At 44.3% G+C, this 23,345-nt stretch overlaps 1 protein-coding gene across 1 annotated transcript; it reads right to left on the bottom strand.

Moving 5' to 3' along the window:
• Positions 1-618: 618 nt before the first annotated feature.
• LOC309556561 (lamina-associated polypeptide 2, isoforms alpha/zeta-like) lies at positions 619-22,314 on the bottom strand (the record flags this gene model as incomplete). Its single annotated transcript, XM_082259008.1, has 3 exons — positions 619-697; positions 6,877-6,934; positions 21,594-22,314. 3 exons carry the CDS (start codon positions 22,312-22,314, stop codon positions 619-621), a joined length of 858 nt encoding a protein of 285 aa, XP_082115134.1.
• Between the last annotated feature and the right edge of the window lie 1,031 nt (positions 22,315-23,345).

Raw genomic sequence — 23,345 nt, 5'->3', positions numbered from 1 at the left:
TCTGGGGGCCACCCTTTGTTAAAGGTTGCTTCCAAAGTCCTAGGAACCCCCTGGCCGCATGACCCCCCAAAACCACCATACAGGGTTGTGGGGATGAGGCCCTTGTCCTCCTCAACATGGGAGCAAGGTGCTTTTGGGTGTGGGGTGCAGAGCCCCCCTGGCCCAAAGCAACAAAACCCCCCCATGTTGAGGGCATGTGTCCTGCTGTGGTCCAGGGGGGGTTTGGTCCGCTTGCTCATCCCCTTTCCTGGCCTGACAAGCTGCATGCTTGGATAAGGGTCTGGTATGGATTTTGGGGTTAACCCACGCCATCTTTTTGTTGTGGGCCTACCCTCAAACTCAATACCACACACAAAGGGCCTGCTTGGGAACTTGGGGGGGACACCCACGGCGGGTTATTCAATTTTTCTGTGTAGTTCCCCCTCAATAATCTTCACAGCGCAAGTGGCCCCGCAAGTCAGAGCATCCTGATCCGACTTACGGTGCAACTTCCATTCAAATAAAGAGGTTCCCATAGGGAACTAGTGTTTACAATTGGAGGCTAAAAATAACACTGATAAAAGCAACATGGCAAAATGTGTGATTACGCAAATTTGCCAAAATAATGAAAACACGTATTTACAGCTGCTTTTCTGGTGTTAAAGAAAGCTTTGACACATCTTTTAGCTCATGCCCCATGTGCAAGGGGCCTAGAAACCTGCAAACGTCAAAAAAATGTTTTTTATGTAAAATGTCAATCAGGTGCGCAAAACTATTTAATCATGTGTGTAATATATAATCATATAGTCACAAATCTAAAAAAATAAATAAAATATGACGAATTTACACTATATGATTATATAATGGACACATATTTTCAAAGCTTGGCACACCTAATTTACATTATTGAACAAACAGGTCGTTCCTTTGAAGCATTACATCAAATACAGCAAATGACAAATACACTTTAAAAATCATTATTAAAAAACCTACGTGGGCACACAACTGGCTCTCTGACACTTGGTCCAGGATCCTCCAAATTTCCAGATGTGCCGGCAAGGCTGCTTGGCAAGTTGCCATGAGATTTCTCTTCTGATGTCTGAACATCCGAACTGGCTGGAGATGCCACATCCTCGCATGAGGGAACATCTGCAATGTAAATTTGTAAGGGAATACAAGAATATAAGGTTAAACAACCATTGCAAATACACATATTTCTATTATCCCACTACCCAAAAATCTGTGCCTACCAACCTTCATGTTGCTCTGGTGTCTGGACACTTGTTGGCTCCACCAGTATTAATTCAGGAAGAATGTCTTGATCTACATAATACAAAAAAGTTGCCATATCATAAAAGTCACAAGAGGTACATTTGTTAGGACATGGTGCCCTGCTTGATAGCTATTTTAGGAACAAATATTAAGACATGTACATGGTTATCTACTAAAAATATGGTACATTAATGTTTGACTGTGATAGGAACCAATTACCTTTTGGAGAATCTGTGTCAGCATCTGGGCCCATGTCCTCAGCTTCTTCCTCCACTGCAGATGGAGCTGCCAAACCTCTCCTTCTCCTTTCCCATTCTTTGGCTTTTAGTTTTCTTTTTTCTCCTATTTCAAGGTTAGAATAATAGAATAATAATCTGTGATTAATAGGAATGTTTGCAGAGAAAATTCGTGCAAGAAAGAACGTTCGTTGCAACACAATACATATATTTTTAACTATGGCTTCCTGTCTTTTAATGTAATATACTAAAAAATCTACAATAGATCGATCTAATCACGACATGACCAATAAAATGAGTAATAGTACTTTTTATATAGACATTAGAATCTAGACATGTTAATACAACATACACCAAATTTCAAATAAACATATTGCATGATAAAATAAATAACTTACTTTTTTTCAGAATACGATGGATTTGCCCAAGCTGATCTTGCTCACGATGTTTGAGATCGGACCATCGTTTCCTGATTTGATCTTTGGATCGCTCCACACCGTATTTTTTCTTTAAACAGGCCACCACCTTGTTTATAATGCGGTCTTTCCTGGCATTGGGCCTCTCGTAATTTTCTAACTTCCCATCATAGTCCATCCTTTCTAGGATTCCTAAAATCTCCACCATTTCCCCCTTGGTCATGGGTGTAGCTCTGGTTTTTCTGGTGGCCCAACCACTTCGGCCCACACTAGTTGAACTCTCAGATCTTTCAGACATGTTTCTTGCCAAAGATTGTTCCACCGCCTCAGGTGTGTGTGTGTTGCATGTAGGCCTGATCTTCGGCACGTACACACCCCTGCACAAGCCCGCCACTGGAGGAGGAGTTGACGCGTGCGCTGTATTTAAAGGACGCCAGATCTTTCGGTCGACGATTCGCTAGCGGACATATCGTTGGTTGTTGGTTGGAGCATGAGCGATCGGCGAATCAAGACTCTTCACCGCAAACAAAGGTACGACTATTTGATTAGAAAGTGTGTGTTTTGGGTCGTATACAGCTTTTATTAGGAATATCTTTATTATGTCCCAAAATACATGCTATTTTAATATGTTTTGTGTTGTGTTGTGTCTTGCAGGCATATACTGTACTGCAAGATGGTTGACTGTTTCACCAACCATGAATTCTTGATCAAATATATTGATGAGTTCAGGCAACTGCCCTGTTTGTGGCAAATGAAATTGGCAGAATACAAAAATAGGCATCTGAGACAACAGGCCTATGAACACCTAGTGGCCTTGTACCAGCCCGTATATCCAAGGGCAAATATTGAATATATTCAGGGCCGGATTAAGAGCATCATGGGCTTGGTGCTGAGGATTTTGAAGGGCCTTAAGGGCCGTGCCTTGGCATGCACCCAGAGGAGGAAGGATGCAGCCATGCATGCCTAATTCAACATGGGATGCTGTCTCTGAAGCCCATAAACACATCCATGCATCGGCAACTGTCCCTCCTTGTCCGGCCTTCGTGCTGTGTGGGGAGGTTCTGAGGGAGCTGCCTGGGGAAGCGAGCATAGAAGCCAGACTTCTGTGTTTACAAGTGACAGAAGAGCGGTAACAGGGAATATGGCCAACCCGGGGCCTATATAAAGGTAGGGGCCTGGAGCTGCAGCTCCAATAGCCCCTACATTAATCTGGCCCTGAATATATTAAAAAAAAAATTAGCAGCATTCGCACTGCCTACAGGCGAGAGGTAAAAAAAAATCGAAGATGCCACAAAGTCTGGAGCAGCAGCTGAAGATATCCCTGTTCCACGGCTGTGGTACTTTGAGAACCTCAGATTCCTGGCATCCAGGCCATCAATTTCCACGCTGCCTTCTATTTTGGCAGATGCCTCTGTTGATCCCAGCCAGGAGGAAGATATCCTGGAGGAGAGTTTGACTCAGGTATGGCATTTCACAATATACTGTCTGCTAAAAATGTAATCATGTAACAAAATTATAAGCTAAACCATAATTGACCCTTTATGTAAACGGGCATAGCAAGGGGTTGGCATGACAGGCAACCGCCAGGGGCGCAGGCCAAGGGGGGGTGGGTCGCAAAAACATTGGCATTGTTTTAGTGATTTTTTAAAAATCCACTCAGCCTGCACACCCCAGAACCCCCAGTTTGCAGGCGGATTCATGCAGGTGTAAAACATTGAGAGCTGCTTCATGCAGGTGTAAAACATTGAGAGCTGCTTCATGCAGGTGTAAAACATTGAGAGCAGCTTCATGCAGGTGTAAAACATTGAGAGCAGCTGAGCCAACAGACCAGGAGACTGAGACTGCCTGTCACTGCATCCCCAGCACACCTCCGGTCTTACAAACACTGCTGCATCCCCAGCACACCTCCAGTCCTAACAAACACTGCTGTAGCCTCAGCATTCCTCTGGCTCAACCTTTTTTTTACAAAACTAACAAACTAACAGCTCCTGCAAATGATACATCCATCCTTGCTTCCATGTCTCTGGTCTCTCACTCTGGGTCAGCAAGGCAGGTGGCTTCCTTATTCCTGTTTCCCTGCAACGCTTCACTCTCAATGCCCTACATCAAGCCCTCTGCAAGTTCAGGCCCCTCTCTCTCTCTGCAACCCCCCTCCTCTCTCTCTCACACCCCCTCTTTCTCTCCCTCTCTCTATCTCTCACCCCTCTCTTTCTTGTTTTTCACACCTGAGACAATGATTGCCCACTAGAGAGCTCTACACTGGGCAAACAAGGGACAAATGAGAAACATTTAATGCCCTTTTAGATTTTGGGGGGGGGGGGGGGTACATTTTTACATTGATCTTGGGGGGGGGGGGGGGTTGTTGCCAAATACAGCTCCTCAACAAGGGCACTGGAGACCCTAGATACGCCACTGTATGTAAAGTCTGCTATTTGTTCACAATAATATAACAAACATGCATTTTTATATACACTATAACATTCTAATCAATTGTTCATTTCATCAACAGGGAAGTGTCACTGAGGAGGAGCCAGGTTGCAGCCAGGAGCCTGTGGAGCCCTCGGAATTATTTCCACCACCTCCTGCCAAACGGAGGCAAAAACGAAAACACACAGATGACATCACTGACTAATTTATAAGTGAGGCCACCATAGCCCTCCGTCGGAAACCGGAGGCACACAAATCATTTGGAAACATGACGGGGAAAACTCTAGGGCAAGTGGACCTCCTGCAGCGGCAATATGCCCAAAAATAATTCTGGATGTCCTGCACAAGGCGGAAAGGGGCTGCCTTACGGAGCACAGCCACGCGTGCGAGGAGCACCCGTGCCCTCCCCCTCCACCTCCACAACAACACCCACCACCTCGCCAAATGCCACATGGCCAGTGGCAATATGAGCAGCATGATCCCAACATGCCCTCATGGCAGCCTGATTATGGTTATCAGCAATTATAATTTTTGTACCCTATTATTTATTTTACCCCTGTTTCTCATTTTCTAATTTAATTTAGTCCAAATGGACCTTTTTTATGTTTATTTTTTAAATACAGAAAGTATTAATGTTTTCTGTTTGATTTTTCTGAGTTCAAAAAATAAATAAGATTGCAATTAAAAAATGGATTATCTTAATTTGTTAACATGTTTAATATTGTGCATAACCAGCAAAATATGTTTTATACATTAATTCCTAAAAGAATAAAGGGACATATCAATAGTTAGATTTTTGCAGTCAAAATACAAAGATAATGGTGAAGAGTTAAAATTATTTAATTCTAAATTTTGATAGAACAGATAGAATAGACAAACATTATCTTCATCATAACAGAACACATGCCTTTTTATTAGAAAAGTATGGCATTATGAGCAGCAGCTTCCTTCTTCTCACATTTATCAAGATGAGCATGTGCTCCGCATTTCACATATTTTTTTGGACTGCCGCGAGCCGAAAGTTCTTTCTGGATAAAATGTTGAGTTTACTTGAGAAAATTCTTCCGGGACCTTATTTGGTTCCGATCATGCGTGTTGAGATTTGTAGATGTGTGTCGCCCGAATTCTGTACTGACTGGCGAACAATCGGCCGTTCTGGTGTCGGCCTACAAAAATTTTAATGCTTGCATGACAGATTCTGTTAGGCCGAAAGTGCGCTGTCGGCTGTCGGAAGCATCATACTAACAAGCCTACAATCGGCCGATCAGTCGTCGGCCGAATCTTTTCGGCCGAAAATCTGCACGTGTGTACGGGGCATCAGTCAAAGTGTTGGACAATCCTGCAGCAGATTGCGGACAGATTATGGAGTGTTTGCAGGGAAAGGTAGTTGCTGCCAGTGATTGCTAATAGAGCCTACATTTTCATTGAGTCACCGACACACTGTGGTGTCTATTTATAAAATATTTGTTGGACAAATGTCACACACATTCATGCATGCTGCACAATCTTTCTGTAATTGCTCATTTCTAAAATATTAATTCATTTGATTGACTCATTATGGTATTTCAGAAAGCTATACTTCATTTTGGCCACTAGATGAAGCTGAATAGCTTAGTAATTAAAGTCTCATTAAACCCAGAATCCAAAATTCTACCCTTAAAGTGGTTTGTAAAGTTAATTTCTTTTTAACAACCTTGATCCTCATCGTTTTGGGTCTCATGCCCTACATATGGAGCTCATTTAGGGTTTTGTACTGGAAGCACTGGGTGTGTGGGTGTCAATGACATCTCAAATGCAGATTACAAATGTGCATTTGCATGCAATTCGGTGCAGTGCAATTTTCAAAAAGTAGTGCATGCACTACTTTTGGTGCAATCCATTGCAATTTCAGCCATTTAAAATGAGTTGCACAGGAACTCGGACCGCAATGGGGCAGGCCAGAAGGGGATCTGCTAGCATTCAGTTTCATACAAACCTGGACAGGTTTGTCTCCCGGAAATGAGTCCTGCAGGAAATTGTGGTAGAAGCTCTAGTGATGCCATGGGACAGACTTTTTAATAAATGTTTCCAGTCAATTCAGCTTCTTTCACATCTGTTACGCAGGATTCGACTGGAAAGAAAGCCAGTGATTTATGATCGTACCGGCTTGGCCCAGGGGAACATTGTCCGCCGACATTGAGAATTTGGCGGTGGAGGGCTTTCAGCTCAATTGGACCTCCTGTCGCAAGGTCCAATTATGCATCCTGCTTTTTAATCCCTGGTTTGGCTATTGAAAGCCATGTACTGAAAAATCAAGGAGTTTCTGATGCAGTTATTCCTCTTATTAAAGGCCAGGAAGCCCTCTTCCAGGAAGATTTACAATAGGACCTCTAGGTTTTATGTGTCCTGTTGGGAGGCTAGGAAGTTTCATCCCCATAAATATGTAATTGACTTTTCTCCATTCAGGGTTGAAATTGATTTTGGCCTTAAGTACCATTAAAGGCCAGATATCGAGACCAATTGCTTCTCATTTTTTGTTTTGCACATTTCTTGAGGGGTTAACATACAGTATGGTTCTGCTTGTTAGGTCATCCTTATGCCCATAGGACTTGAATTTGGTCTTGTCTGTTTTACAGAAACAACGTTATGAGCCAATTTGTGAGATTCTGTTAGGCCTGTTAGATTTTTTTTTTCGTTTTTTGGTTGCAATCGCTTCACTCCATCAGGACAAGTTAGTACTGTGTCCCCATCTGTCCTTTTTTGCTGAAGCTTATTTTTAATTTTTCTTTCAATCGCGACATTGTTTTGCCTTCATTTATCCAAGGCCTCAGTCGACAGAAGAAAAAGCCTTTCATACACTAGATGTGGTCTGGGCTGTCAAGAGGTATTTGACAATGTGTTCAACAATCAGGCGGTCAGATTCATTGTTTGTCCTTCCTGAAGGACCTAGGAAAGATCAGGCAGCTACTAAGTCAACCATTTCACAGTGGATCATTTTATGGTGGATTCGTCATCTTATAGCCCAAGCCTTTGGCTTGAATGATAAGGTTCCACCTTTTTCAAGTAATGGTTCACTCTACCAGATTTGTTGGAACCTTTTGGGCTATCTGTCATCAATGGATCAGGTTTGCATGGCTGCAACCTGGTCTTCAGTACACACCTTTATGAGGTTTAACCAAGTGTATGTAGGGGCTGCCAATAATACTCTTTTTTTTTTTGGCCGGAGTGAGTTGTGGGCTGCGGGGTGGTTTCTTTGAGCCTGACACTACTGTGTCTCCCTCCCCTCGTGTGCATTGCTTTGTGACATCTCAGGTAATCATGATTTGTAGCCTGCTCTGTGTCCCATGATGTATAAAAAAGAAAATTTGATTTTTATACTTAACTAATGAATTATAAAATCCATTTCTTGGAGTACATCATGGTACACAGAGGTCCTTCCCCTTTTTTGGAGGGTTCATTGCTTGTTACAAAACCGAGGAGCTTCCTGAATAGGAGGGGTTATATAGGGAGACTTGTTTTTTCTGCCAGTGTCCATTCACCTATAGCTGAAGTCATGATTTATAGCCTGTTCTTTGTCTCATGATGTACTCCAAGAAATGGATTTTACAGGTAAATACAAAAATCCAATTTTTATTATACACCTCATTGCTATACCTTTTCTAAATATGTTACAAAGATAAAAAAAAATATCTTATCTTCAGGGAAAGAGAATTTCTTAAAAGAAAACCTGAATCATGAATCGTATCAGAACAGAACAGAAAGTGTTTGAAGATTGTAACCAATATCTCATCTCCAGCCTTAATTCAATCTTCCTTCCACACACTCTCTAAAGCCCAGACAAGGACTTGCTTGTTACATGCCTGAGGCTTATATTTGCAAACAACTGTTCAAACATTATAATCTCCACAGATATATACTAACCGTCAAAGCACCCTAGTTTCTCAGCCACTCTTTGTTCTTAAGGCTGGCATGAGCACGTGGTGGGAGTGGGCCAGCGCCATCTTGGAAGCCCGGAGCCGATACCGCTCTGTCTTCCTTATTCCTCCATGGTCATTGCTCGGGTTACCGGACTCCGCTTCAGGGTACTCCCGGGTGGTGATCTGCTGTTGGAGGGACGTCTCTAGGCTAAAAGGGGGATCAGGAAGGAATGTCCCAGGGGATTTTTCTAATCTTTGATGGGAGCAGAGAAAGCTGCATCTGCTCACGTGAAGAGCCTAGCCACGCCCCCTCCATATCATCTTAGAACAGGTTCCTTTAAACCTGAACTCTCTTTGTGGAATCCATCTGCTCTTAGTTCAGGCATGCATGCAGGAGGGTGTGCTTAGCAGAGAAAGCCCCTCTACCCCACCTGAAGACTCTCGGGATATATGACTTAATTTGTTTAGGGCAGAAATTAGGAGGTAACTGACGAAATGTAAAAAAAATAAAAAGTTTAAAACAAGTAAATATAGTATACCTTCCTATCTATTTACTAATACCAGAAGCAGAAGCAATACAAATAGCCAACCAAGTCACCTCCCTAATTGGAAAGATAAGAAGCAGCAACACACTAATGAGGTTCTCTCTCAGCTTACTCTGCTCTTTCTTTCTGTCAGAACAGGGACGTAGATAAGGGGGGGGGGGTTAGGGGGGTTGAACCCCCCCAGAGCATCAGTGTACAATATACATGTAGGCACTAATGCATTGTTATTTTAATGCTGCTGCCTGCTGTTACTCCACCTGACCACCTGGAGTGCCGCCCGGGCTGTAGGCTTGGCTTGGGATGAATCTGTCGCCTGTCTGCTCTGCCTCCACACCTCCTCTCTAGTCCAGACTGAGACTCCAGAGACATGTCTTGACTTGTCCAGCCAGTTACAGAAGCTTCCAGGAGGACAGCAGCACTGAGAGCAGAGCGGGAGGGAGCAGGAGCACCTATCCCACCCACTGACACATATGATCTGCTCCTCCTCTCTTCGAGCTGCCATTTCCTGCCTGTTGGCTGTCGATTGGGGAAAGAGCTGCTTGAGCCTGAGTCTGAGTGCTGTTAGCTCAGCTGAGCCTGCCTGCCTGCTTGCCAGTACCATGTGGAAGGATCATCTCAATTTTCACTGAAGTGCTGCTGTGCTGGAGTCTGGACCTTAACCTTAACTCCAAGAGGACAGGTCACCAACAACCACCAGGTGTGTCTCTCTCTGTGTGCTGTGCTCTAGATCTGAACTTCAACCATGGATCAAGTTCATGGCTGCTAGAACAGTTGGAGTTCAGTTTTTTTCTTCTGTTCTTTTATAAACTCTTTCATAATATCTCTTCTTATCCTCCTCTTATTTCATAGTTGCAATGCATACCTCAGCCTCAACATTAGAGTGTGAAATAGGTGTAAGGTTGATGATATCTTACAAAAGCCAATCCTGCCATTCTTAATATAAGCACAGTGGGCAGGATGGATTTTTTTTTTTTTGTTCTTGTGTTATCTATTTTATGACAAAGATTGGCTCTAAAAAAAAAAGGAAGGAGACCTACAAATGAACAGGCTCTCTCTCCCCATGTGTGTGCTATCTGCACATTCACATAACAGTGGGAACATTCTGAAATTTACCCTTAGCTGTATGGAGTGCTGTGCTACTAAATTTGAATGCTGCCCTGAAGGTTATTAATCCCTATTTAAATGTATGCATGCTGCTAGCCTGCTACATTGTAGTCCTGCTGATTAAGTTGTTGACCCTTTCCATGTGATGCTAGGCCTCCTGGTCTTAGCTTAAAGTGGTAGTAAACCACAAGAAATCTTCTCCCTGAAAGTTAATGGCATAATGTGCTAGTATGCATCGCATACATTATTATTATTATTATTTTCAAATTTTTTTCATTATCACTTTATTTTTGCGCGGCTTTTTTGTTACATATTTGAATGTATTCTGTGTTAATTATCTCACAGCAGAGCAGAGTCGCTGCTTATATCACCAATTAGTCATGGTTTTAATAATGATGTTTTCCAAGCGTAGTTTCAAATTTTTGATTATTTATATATATATATATATATATATATATATATTTGTGTGTGTGTGTGTGTGTGTGTGTGCCTCTTTCCCTTTGTGCTCCTCAGGCTAAAACTGCCATGCAGAATTTCTTCCTGTCATTGATTCATACTATAACTAGGTATCTGAAATTGTGGGAACTGCTGGCAAAGTTTGTTGATTGAGGTGCTGGGTGCTGAGTCTACTATAATTGCTGTTGTGTTAGCCTGTTAGGCCCTGACTGTTCACATGTAGCAATTTGAGATTGTGGGCAGAATATCCCTGTGATTCCGCCCGCTGCCACACCCAGATTTCAATCCAAATCGAATGGCATTGCTGGCAAAACGCAGCACGTGTGTTTGTATTCATTTTTAGTGACACCAAAATGTGGTGCCACTAAAAATGAAAGGAACACAAACACACATGCTAAGTTTTGCCAGCATTGCAGTGTGATTTGGAATTGCAGGCAGAATCACTGGGATTCTGCCAGCCCGTGATCCCAAATCACCAAATGTGTACAGGGCCTTAATGACATCGACTAAGGCTGGGCTGAGTCTTCCATTGCTGTTGTGATACTGTTGTGTCTCCCGGGTGCACCGCATTCTAAGTATCTTCTCTTTTTCTGTATGTATGAACTCTGTGTTGTCTGCAAAGTATCACTTCTCTTGTCCTGTATGCCTGTTTAACAAAAAATCAGTGTGTGCTTTGCTGCTTCCTTCCACAAGATGGTGCCCTTTGCATCTGCCCAGTAAAGATCCCAAATTGCTATATGTGAAAAGTCAGGGCCTAACAGGCTAACACAACAGCAATTATGGAGGTACAAGGAAGCCCAGGTTTTGTTTAACCATGTCTCTTAGACCCTCCCACTCTAATGTTTTGCCACACCCACTTTTTTGTGCGCCGCAAGTCACTTCCTCCCTATCAAGTCCCTCATTCTTGGAAGCTCGAAAGTTGTGAGGTATGTTCTGTATGTATGAACAATGCACATTGCCGCTTCTCTTATCTGGTATGCCAGGTTAACAAAAAAATCAGTGAGTGCTTCCTTCCACAAGATGGTGCCCTTTGCACCTGCCCAGTAAGATTGGCTATTACAGTGTACCACCCTGTGGACAGTCCAATGGCTGGGGGCACTGTACACTGTGTTCTGGTGAGGGGGGGAAGACAATAGCACAGCTGGGGTTGATCGCTGTACTAACACAGCTAGTTTTAGTACAGTGATCTCTGTTTTTTTCCTTCAGCTAGTACCCAGCTTTAGGCTGGACAATAGGCAACCAAACTGGGCAATGTTCATAAGAACTGGAAGAATGCAAGACTGAAATCAGACTCAAAAAAAGAGGATCTGAGAAAATAGAATTGAGAATGCCAACAGCCAGCTTCTGTCAGACCGGCTACCATACACACGGGACTCATGTCGGCCAGTTTCTATTGAACCGGCTGGTGCCGCCTGACATTCTGCCCATGTGAACTAGGCTTTATACCAAGTCAAATTTTATTTTTAATAAATACCTAACTGTATCGCTTTTTTTTTTTTTTTTTTTTTTTTTGTGCCTGGAGTCTAGTTTGAAGTCTAGAGGCAGATCTCAGAAGAGGGCAATGGTCAGTTTTTTTATGTGAATGCTCAAATCCTTGACTAATGTTAAGGTTCCCTCTAGGTAAGAATAACACTTATTGTGTTTACAGATGTGCATACACATGTACACTAGTATTACTTAAGTTGATAGTTAGACACAATCACTGGGCAGTTGGATCTTACATACTTGACTTTTGTGTATGGACAGTTTTATTTTCACTTGCAGTATATGGTAATTTACTATTTACTGAAAAGGGAGTAACTCCTAACTCACCACTAGAGGGCACTACTACAGAACATTACAATGTGTGTAAGGTGTACTTTACTTGGCGCAAAGCAACAAAGTAAAAAAAAAACTTCTACTAAGCAGGTGATAATGTTATTTCTTGGATTATTGTACTAGAAATCAGCTGGGCGTGGAAATTATTTTGCCTGCGATGCCATGTTTGTCTAAAAAATCTTCAGTACCTTTAAATTCTTAAAACCTGTCCAGAAAGATGTCCTGCTGCCCAATCTGTGGCCTGAGAGTGTGTGTGTGTATATATATATATATATATTTATGATAAATATCATGTGGCAAAAAATATATATGCAAATGGATAAATGGAAGATTCGTCCATTAAAATATATATACACACACATTTGCCACATATTTTATATTTATATATTTATATATTTTTTAAGTTAGAGAGTAGCTCCACCCAAAATTGGAAGTTCCGCTTTAAGGACTCCTCTCCCGCTCCTCTTGCACAATTGGCATTTATGAGGAGCGGGGGGCGGGGGTAGCAGGTACCCGACTACTTTGACAGGCACCTGCTTCCCACTTACGTTCCAAGTGCCGCTTGGCAACGAAAGTTCTCATTTCCCCCTCCCCCTGCAGTCTTCTGGGACACTGACAGGTCCCAGAAGACTGCATCGACCATTCACAATGCGCAGTGCGACTCGTGAATGTGCAGTAGGCACCCAGCTGTGATGCTGCAAGCTGTCACAGTCGGGTGCCCATAGTGAAGATTCTGGCTCCGCCGAGGGAGGACGGAGGATGAAGACGGCTGGGCTGAGTGCACCGCTGGACTGTGGAACAGGTGAGTGGGTGTTTTTTTAACTACTTCTAGACTTGAAGGTTTTACCCCATTAATGACCAGGCCATTTTTTGTGATATGGCACTGCTTTAGTTTAACTGAAAATTGCGCGGTCATGCGACACTGTACCCTAATAAAATCGATGTCCTTTTTTTTCCACAAATAGAGTTTTCTTTTGGTTCTATTAGATCACCTCTGTGATTTTTTATTTAATTCTGAAAAAAACAATATTTTATACCTTCTATATAACATTCCCAATTAAAAAAAAAAATCCAATTCTTTCATCATTTTAGGCCAATAGGTATTCTGCTTCATATTTTTTGTAAAAAAAAATCCCAATAGGTGTATGTTAATTGGTTTTCGCAAAAGTTATCTGGTCTACAAACTAGGGGAAAGATTTATGTAATATTTATTTATTTATTTTACTAGTAATGGCGGCGATCAGCGATTTTTAGCGGGACTGTGACATTGCGGCGGACAGATCGGACCCCTAACTGACATTTTTGAAACTTTTGGGGGGGGGGGGACCAGTGACATTACTACAGTAATCAGTGCTAAAAATATGCACTGTTACTGTAATAATGACACTGGCAGGGAAGGGGTTAACAGCAGGGGCGCTCAAAGGGTTAAATGTGTCCCTAGGGGGGGTGTTTTCTAACTGTGAGGGGGATGGGCTTGCTGCATGAACAAAGAGATCTGTATTCCTAAATAAGAGGAACACAGGAACCCTGTGTTTATTACTGACAGATCAGCGGTCTGCCGTGTTTACAATGGCAGACCGCCGTTCTGTCTCCACGGGCAGGGATCGTTTTATCTTCTGCAGCATATCTCCAACCAAAAATGTAACCTGTCCACACTCTCTGACCCTCATTACTTCTATTAGGTCTGCAGTTTCTGACAGTCCTCCCAAGCATTACATATACTGAATATTATGTGTGGCCCTTTGATGATGTCAGGGGCCGCACACATAAGTAGACAAGCACTGATGCAGACCGTCATGCTGACCTTCTAGCTGTCTCAGTCTTCATTACTTTCTGAGTCACCAACTCTGAACAAGTATACAGCTAATTAAAGGGTTAGTTACCAGCCTACACCCTCCCCAACCCCCTCTACTTACCCCCGAGGATGCTGAGCTGTCAGTGCCCATATAGCTGGTGTAGCAATTCAGGGATTTTTAAATCCCCGCTCTTGTCGCCCTTCTTTCTTCATCGCTTCCAGGACGGATTAGAGTAATTTTGATTGGTCGGAACTGGCACAGAGAACAACTCTGATCTGTCCCAGAAGCGATTCTCTGTGCCAGTGCTCAGCTAGGAGGTGGAGGCGGTGTCCCAAAAAAATGATCGCAGTGTTTGGCTCTCACAGCAGACACATGATCAGTAGCCTGTCCTGCTAGCGGTGACAGCATGGTCAAAGTGAGGGCCTTCTCAGCACACGACCTCAGACTCCTATATGGATTCAACCCTTCCACTGCATTTATGCATTATAGTGGCAGAAAAAAATAACCATATCTTTTTTGCAGTTACACCTACTCCCAAGGGCCGCAGATGAACTGGGGTCCCCCACCCTGCACAGCCAGGCAAACTGAATTTTCACAGGCACTCCAGAGACAGAGAACAATCCCCAGCTTTGTTTTTTCTTTTTTTGATTTATTGAGGGTTAATAGCTTGGATAGGAAATTACGGGATGACCACTTAACTTTAGCAAAACTTCAGTAACCTCTTTAGGACCACTCTTCCTATGTACAGTCCATATACAGTTCCAACTTTTTTCCTCCAGCGCACACTTGCTTGGTTACCAGCTATGTCACTTTGTGGTAATTGTAGCGAAGACCCATTACAGGCAGGGACTCGCAGTCACAATATGTGTAGAACAGTAGAGTGACCCAGCTTACACTTTCCCAGCACTTCCTCTCTGTGGTCACTGATCCCAGCACCACCTCTTTGGGCACTACCATCCCTCCTGGCTTCAGCTGCCCGTTTCACTAGCCCTCCAGACTAACTTTCCTCCACAGTCTTCCAGACTGACTCACACCAGCCCTCCCAGCTGACTCTCAGTAGATCTCCCAGGGAAGGGATGAAGACTTAAGCTCACTGCTGTTTTCAGGGAGAACTGGCTACACATGGCAGTCTCCCCTTGTAGGTCCCCAGTAGTGCTGCCCTGCTCCTGCTGTCCTCTCACATGCTCCTGTGCCTCCAGGATGGGCTTCCTCCATGTGTTGTGGCAGGATCCTTCCAGCACCCAAGCTCCGGCTCAAAATCCCCCCCAGACTAGCGGGCACCCATTAAGGCCACTGATAGCCTCCTCTGCACTCCATCTTCCACCTAGCTGCCCCTGCTTGGCATGGCCCAAGTCTATTTATGTTTAATTAGGTTTAGGTTAATCTGCCTCCTGACAGCCCTTTTGTTGGGGATAGGCTAAGGACCTCATAAATATGTCAAGCAGCTCCTCCTAACCTCCACCCTCTATGTCTAGAACATTCTCCAATGTCCCAGAAAACAGAGAAAGGCAACAAAGAGGCTGCTAGGATGAGTCATCAAGCCCTGAGTCACTGAACCTTGACCCAGATTCACAGCTCAGGCTTAGCCCTGAGCCAAATAAATGTACCTACACTAACAGAAACTTATACTACATTTGGTACACATACTAGAGGGAGCTAAACTTACAATGTGTTGTCCCCAGCCCTCCTCAACTCCTACAAGTCTTGTCCATGTTCCTGTGAGGTACTGGCCACAAGGCCTGTTGCTTTTTCATGAATGATTATAAAGAATTATAAAGAAAAAGCCGCGCTAAATTGAGGTATTGATAATAAATCAACCTGCATAAAGCAATACCAGTGATCATGTGATTATATCAACCAATAAAGTGTAAACTTAAATATATATAAATTATATAAAGTATTCAGTGATGAATGTCCCAATGAGATAACGCAATTAAGCGTTAAATAAATAGTATAATAATAATAATATAGTGAAATAAATGTCCAAAAACAGCAAGAATCCAGTGTAGGGTGCTGGGTGCAGGAAACTAATCCACCACCAATTAGAATGGGCAAATGACAGGTTCACTTTAGGGTTCTGTTCGCATCTGTGCACCACATGAATGCAGACAAAATTGTGAATGCCTTTATTAAAAGGTGCTCTGCGCATCCATTCATTCCTAATGGCACCCAACACACCCTGCTAATGCATGACACACGTAACGTGTTACTATGCATTACGGTGAAGTGCTTTTTTAAAAAAAAAAAAAAATAGTACATGGCTTTCTTTGGTGCCATTTCTGTGTGTTAAGCAACCCATTCAAATGAATGTCTTGCATTGCAACAAGTATTATAACGCACGAATATACGTGCGTTTTCACATCGCACAGATGTGAACCTTGCCTAAAGCTCACCCCCTTCTTTTATTTCATAAACTGAAATGTCCTTTGTATGCGACAACAGAGCCATTTCTAGAGCCACAAATAAATTTAAAGCTGATGTTTTTTTTTTTGGGATACAGCGCCAAACACACAAGTTATGTGTTATGGTGTGTTTTCCATTACCTGCAGGTGGCTGCTTCTTGTGTAAGGCTCCATTCACACTTCGCAATTTGCAATCACCTGCAGAATTGCTGCAATTCTGCCTGCGATACCAAATCGTGTGACGATCGCTGCACAACGCATGTTTGGGTGCCATAATCCCTTAATGACACCCCAACTGTAATGCGATTCTGCTGCGATTGTGCACAAAAGGATCATGCTGCAAACCGCACCTATCAAAATCACGAGAAGTTTGTTTCCCAAAAAGGAGCAGAAGCTTCTTTTTATGTGATAAAGACACGTAGGGCAGCATATTCAAGTGACTGGATTGGCCCTATGCTACACGCAAAATCGCGTACAAATTACTCAATAAAATCGCATAGTGGTTAGTTCCCTCTACACGATGATGTGAACCGGGCCTAAATCTTCCCTGTAGTGTCTCCATCATACCTGCTGCATAGTGCTCTGAGTGGCAGTCCCCTGGCACTGTGAGCATTAACAACTGCTGCTCCTGAGAAAAGTTGCGCCATTCGCTCGCCTCCTTCTGCGTTCTTCTCCTTTTACAAAACTCATATTATTATTCTCACGCAATGAGGCTCTTTCTGTAAATGAGTGGAATGTGATGTATTGTGGGAGAACATAAATACAAGAGATAGGAAAGGCTGAGAGAGCAGAAGGGGCAGATGGTGCAACTTTTCTCAGAAGCAGTGGCTGTTAAGGCCTCATGCCAACAGGATGTGTACAAACTCTCCTAGAAGCCTTTCCTCCTGGTAGCAGCATTTTTGCAGAAAAAAAAAAAAAAAAAGGCTGACGCTTGTATAAGTATCTAACACTTTTACAAGCATTTAGGTGGGTTTACAGGCATCAAGCGCTTGGGCGGTAATTTATTTCAGTGGCCAGAATAATAATTTATTCTGGCCATTAAAAGGAATTAACATTCAAGCGCTAAACACATTTAGATGCGTTTAGATGTGTCTACGAGCGTCAAACTTTTTTCTGTCAGAATTCTACTGCTCCTGGACGCACGGGCAGTGTTTTTTTTTTCCTCACTCTAAACCAGGGGTCCTCAAACTACGGCCCGCCAGGGTCCTGAACCCGGCCAGCCGGCTGGGATCGGTATAGGGCTGACTGTCGGTCACTCACTGAAGCTGTAATATGCTTCAGAAAAGGGTGGACCCGGGGCGCAGAGCACTGCGCCCTTGCCCACCTATTTGTGTGACAATAGCGAATGAAAATTCGCTATTGTCACATGGATCCTCCTCCTGGCCAATCAGAATGGCCAAAAGGCAAACCCATGCCATTGGCCAAGGAGGAGGCACTGGTCTCTCTGGCAGTCTCTGCACGCTGTGGTCACTCTGGCATTGAAAGGGGGGCACGCTGTGGTCACTCTGGCATTGAAAGGGGGGCACGCTGGGGTCACTCTGGCATTGAAAGGGGGCACGCTGTGGTCACTCTGGCATTGAAAGGGGGGCACGCTGTGGTCACTCTGGCATTGAAAGGGGGGCACGCTGTGGTCACTCTGGCATTGAAAGGGGGCACGCTGTGGTCATATATACAGTATATAAATAAAACAATAAATATTGTATTGCTTTTTTGTGCACTACAAATAAAATATGTGCATTGGAATTTGTTCATATTTTTTTTCAAACTATAGTCTGGCCCCCAACAGTGTCTGAGGGACCGTGAACTGGCCCCCTGTTTAAAAAGTTTTAGGACCCCTGCTGCTAAAACATTGCTAAAATCCCATGTGTGAATGGATACCATTCAGGGGAGTTTAGAGGCAGGTAAAAAAAACCTTAGTTACTTACCGGTGACGGTATTTCTAAGAGCCTTTCAGGACAGCACCTGGAGAGAGCGCAGCTCCACCCAATCCACAGGAAACACTGCAAATAAAAACTCCTCCTCTTCCACCATGCCTCAGTCATATAGTAGCCTCCGACATGCTGGAAAACATAAACTACCACAGGTTAAACATTTACAAATTATATTATAAACAAAACCAAGGGGGGGTAGCTGCTGCTGTCCTGAAAGGCTCTTAGAAATACCGTCACCGGTAAGTAACTAAGGTTTTCTCAGATCGCCTTTCAGGACAGCACCTGGAGAGGATAAGCGAGTAACTTACACTTAGGGTGGGACCACTGCCTGCAGAACTTTTCTGCCAAAGGCTTGATCCTGAGCTGACAACAAGTCCAACCTGTAATGTCTAATAAAGGTTGAATAGCTGGACCAGGTAGCTGCCTTGCAGATTTGATCAGGCGAAGCACCGGCCCTTTCAGCCCATGAGGTTGCCACAGACCTTGTAGAATGCGCCAAGATGCCTTCTGGAGGTTCTTCTCCTTGAGCTACATAAGCCTGTTCAATTGCCCATCTGAGCCATTTGCCTAAAGTGCTCTTTGATGCTTTTTCTCCTATACGGGACCCTGAGAAGATGACAAATAATGCATTTGTCTTTCTAAATTCCTTAGTTACCAGAAGGAACTGAAGTAAGCATCTCCTCACATCCAAGGTATGAAAGGATTCTTCCCGAGTATTACTAGGAGTTGAGGAGAAAGTTGGTAAGACAATTTCTTGTGATCTATGAAAAGATGAAGCAATCTTTGGAAGAAAGGCTGGGTCCGTTCTTAGGACTACTCGATCTGCAAAAATTGTCAAAAAAGGGTCTGAAATTGAGAGGGCCTGGATCTCACTGATCCTCCTGGCCGAGGTTATTGCTATCAAAAAGATAGTCTTCAAAATTAAATTCTTCAGGGAAGCCTCTTTTAAAGGTTCAAAAGGAAACTTAGTCAAACCTTGTAACACAATGGTCAAATCCCATTTGGGAAATACTTTAAGGGCTATTGGCCTGTTGCGGGCTAATGCCTTGAAAAAACGAATGATTAGAGTCTCTTGGGACAAAGTCTTTTCAAAAAAAACTGAAAGAGCCGCTACTTGCGTCTTTAAAGTACTTGCTGCTAGTCCTTTCTCCATTCCCTCATGGAGGAACTCAAGCACTGAAATTAAATTTTTTAATTCAAAATTTTTGCTGGAACACCAAAAGTTGTATTTTCTCCAGACTTTCAAGTAAATATCCCTAGTCACCTTCTTCCTGCTGGAGAGAAGGGTGGAGATAACTTTTTCTGACAGGCCTCTGGCTCTCAAGATGTCTTCTTCAGTAACCACGCTGTCAGTTGTAAGCGGTCCAGTTCTGGGTACACTAGGTTCCCCTGTGTCAAAAGATCTCTCCTGTACGGAAGTTTCCAGGGAGGTTCTGAGGCAAGATTCAGCAGGAGGGCGAACCAAGGTCTCTTTGGCCAGTAAGGTGTAATCAGAATCAAGTTGGTCTTTTCTTCCCTGAACTTTTTGAGAACCAACGGAATCAGTTGGAATGGAGGGAACGCGTAAGACAAACGGAAGTCCCATGGATGGGCTAGAGCATCCAAGCCCCAGTCCTGATCCTCCCTGTGTAGGGAAAAGAATCTTTGGACTTTGTTGTTCTGTTGACAAGCGAACAAATCTATTTGGGGAAGACCCCAGACTTCCACGATCTGCATGAATACTTCTTGATTCAGACTCCACTCTGATTCCAACACCTTTTTCCTGCTCAGCAGATCTGCTAGAAGGTTTTGTGACCCCTTCAGATGCACCGCTGTCAGAGAGGCTAGATTTTTCTCCGCCCAGGAGAGTAGCTGTATTGCCAGATCTGATAGCTGTCTGCTTCTTGTGCCTCCTTGCTTTGACACGTAGGCCACTGCTGCCATGTTGTCCGACAGAACTTGCACATGATGGCCCCTGACTGTCTGTTGAAAGGACCAAAGACCCAAAAGGATGGCTTTCAACTCCCGCCAGTTGGATGATTTCCTGGACTCTGCTTTGGACCATGTCCCTTGCATCGTCCGGCCTTCCAGGTGGGCTCCCCAACCCCACGAACTGGCATCCGTCGTCAGACGTTTGTTCGTCTGGAAAGTCCATTGCAGACCTTCTTCCAGATTTCTGGAATTCCTCCACCACCACAGAGATCTCTTTGCTTTCGTGGAGATTCTGATGGATTTCTCCAGATGTTCCGGGTATGACCAACTCTGCAGAATGTCTCTCTGGAGAAGACGGGAATGCAGTCTTGCCCACTGCACTGCAGGGATAGCGGCTGTGAGCAAGCCCAAAGCTGCCATGGCCGACCTGACAGTAACCTGATGATTGGTTTGTAATCGAGCAACTGCGTTCTGAGTCTTCTCGATCTTTTCTTGAGGTAGAAACACCTTCTGGAGGACCGAATCTATTCTGTATCCCAGAAATTTTATCTGCTGAGATGGAATCAAGCTGGATTTCTCCAAATTCATGAGCCACCCCAGACTCTCTAGGTGGTCCTGAGTCTCCTGAAGGTGTACCAACTTCTGGCTCTTGGACTCTGCAAAAATTAGCAGATCGTCCAGGTAAGGGACAATTGAAATACCCCTCAGCCTTAATGGCTCTAGGGCATCCGCCATTACCTTGGTAAACACCCTTGGAGAAGATGAGAGGCCAAAGGGGAGGGCCCTGAACTGCAGATGCCAGACCGATTCCCCGAGATTGACCGCCAGCCTTAGGAATTTCTGGCACTCCTGATTTATTGGGATGTGCAGGTAAGCGTCCCTCAGATCCAAGGATGCCATGAAACGGTTTGGGGACAACAGTTTGGTCACTGAATAAATGGTGTCCATCCTGAAGTGCTTGTACCGAATTGATCTGTTTAGGATTTTCAAATTTAGGATCATTCGGTACTTGCCTGAGGGTTTTTTCACTAGAAAGATCTGAGAATAAAACCCACGGCCTTGTTGCCCCTCGGGGACTTGGATAATCACTTCCTGTTGAATCAGCTCTTGTAAAAGAGACATCATTGAGGAAGCCTCTTCCGGATCCCTTGGAAGGGGAGTAACATGGAATCTGCTTGGAGGTGTCTCCGAAAACTCCAGTTTGTATCCTTGAGCCACTATATTCTTTACAAAGGGGCTTGCGGATACCTCTTCCCAACGTGGGAGGAACCATAACAGCCTTCCTCCCACTGGAAGACTGTTGTCACTTGCTTTTATTGGCCTGGTCAGGTGGTCTAAAGAGGACTCCACCTTTCCCTTTGCCTTTATGGGAGGTCCATCTTGATCTCTGATCTTGTTCACGACCTCTGTTGGTTTGTTGAACAGAACGAAATCTCTTCTTAGGAGGCGATTTCTTTTTTGACGGAAAGGCCTTCTTCTTATCCGCCGTTCTGTCAAGAATTGCTTCCAATTCAGGCCCGAAAAGCAAGTCACCGGCAAAAGGTAAACCACAGAGTTTCACCTTAGAAGCTGAATCACCTGTCCAGGTTTTCAACCAGACCGCCCTCCTGGCAGAGTTGACGAGGGCTGCTGACCTGGCAGACATTTTGATAGACTCAGCAGAAGCATCGGCCATATATTTTACTGCCTTTAGGAGCAGCGGAAATGAATCCAGGAGATCTTTCCTTGCTGTTCCAGCCTCCACATGCCCTTTAAGTTGTTCGAGCCAGCACTCAAGATTTCTGGCTACCACCGTGGAGGCCATGGCCGGCTTAAGGCTGGACGTAGAGGAATCCCAAGCCTTTTTAAGGAGAGAATCTGCCCTTTTATCCATGGCGTCTTTCAGAACACCCATGTCCTCGAACGCCAAATCCGTGCGGCGAGACACCTGAGAAAAAGCAGCATCCACTCTGGGCTTCTTGTTCCATAGGTGCGCCGTATCCTCTTCAAACGGAAATCTCCTTCTTAGGGATTTAGAGAAAAAAGGGGCCCTCTCTGGGTCCTTCCACTCTTTTTCAATAGATTCCGTAAGGACTTTATGAACAGGAAAAACCCTGCGCTTTGTCTGTTCAAGGCCCTGGTACATTCTGTCATGAAGTGAAACTTGCACCTTTTCTTCTGCGATTTCCAACGTGGTGTAAATCGCTTTCAGCAACTCATCAACCTCTTCCAAGGATAATTTGTATCTGGAAGAACTAGCCACCTCTTCCTTCTCTTCCTCCTCTGAATCCCTGATGGAACAGAGAGCACTCTCCCCCTCATCTTCTGAATCGCTTGACACTGCAGACTTAGAAGTAGACGGCTGGGAAGATGTACCACCCGTTTGTTGGGAATCTGATAGAACTTGTGGCGTCCTGGATAACAGGGAACGAACTGAGGACAAGGTGTCTGTGAGTTCTTTAAATGAAGATATGAATTCATTATTCTGCTGACTAGACTCTTCCTTCACAAGGTCAGCAATACATGCTTTACAAAGTGGCTTCACCCAGGAATCTCTGAGTGGATTCTTGCATGAAGGGCATTTCCTTGATGCTGGGGCTCTTGTCTTCACTGTGGCTTTAACCTAGTAAAGAAAAAGCCATCATGAAAGCCCAATAACCACTATAAAAGAAAACCACCACCTAGTGATTTCTTGCAAGGGAGAAAATCGTGACCCACACCAAAAAGGATCAGAAGAAAAGACTCCCAGATGCATATATATCCTGTTAGACTGGGAACAGTTACTCAGTCTACAGGGCAGGCTCCAAAGGAGGAAGGAAGAAACCCCACAATAAAAGCTCACACAGTAAAGAAAAAAGAGGCACCACTGCACCTCTCCTACCTGAGCTTGGCCGGCGCTGGCGGTGCCTGCTTCCACCGTCGCTGCAGACTTTTCCTCCATGTTGTTGAAAAGCGCAGCTTGCTGGCAGATCTCTCCATTTAAATACCGCTTCCCGCGTCCTCCTCTGTGGACCGGAAGCGGAAGCGCCGACCTCGTGACCTGCCTCTGACCCCTGCGTGTATTGCGGTTGGAGCAAACGCCGCCACGCCCCCACCGGAAGTCCCGTCCACCGGAAGTGACGCCGCGCGTCCCCGGGATCAGAGTCCGAAAGTGCGGGAGATTCGAATGCCAAAAGC

The sequence above is a fragment of the Pelophylax lessonae genome, assembly GCF_965119305.1.
Source record: "Pelophylax lessonae genome assembly, chromosome: 5".
Lineage (NCBI taxonomy): Eukaryota > Metazoa > Chordata > Amphibia > Anura > Ranidae > Pelophylax > Pelophylax lessonae.
This window is presented reverse-complemented; position numbering and strand designations above follow the sequence as displayed.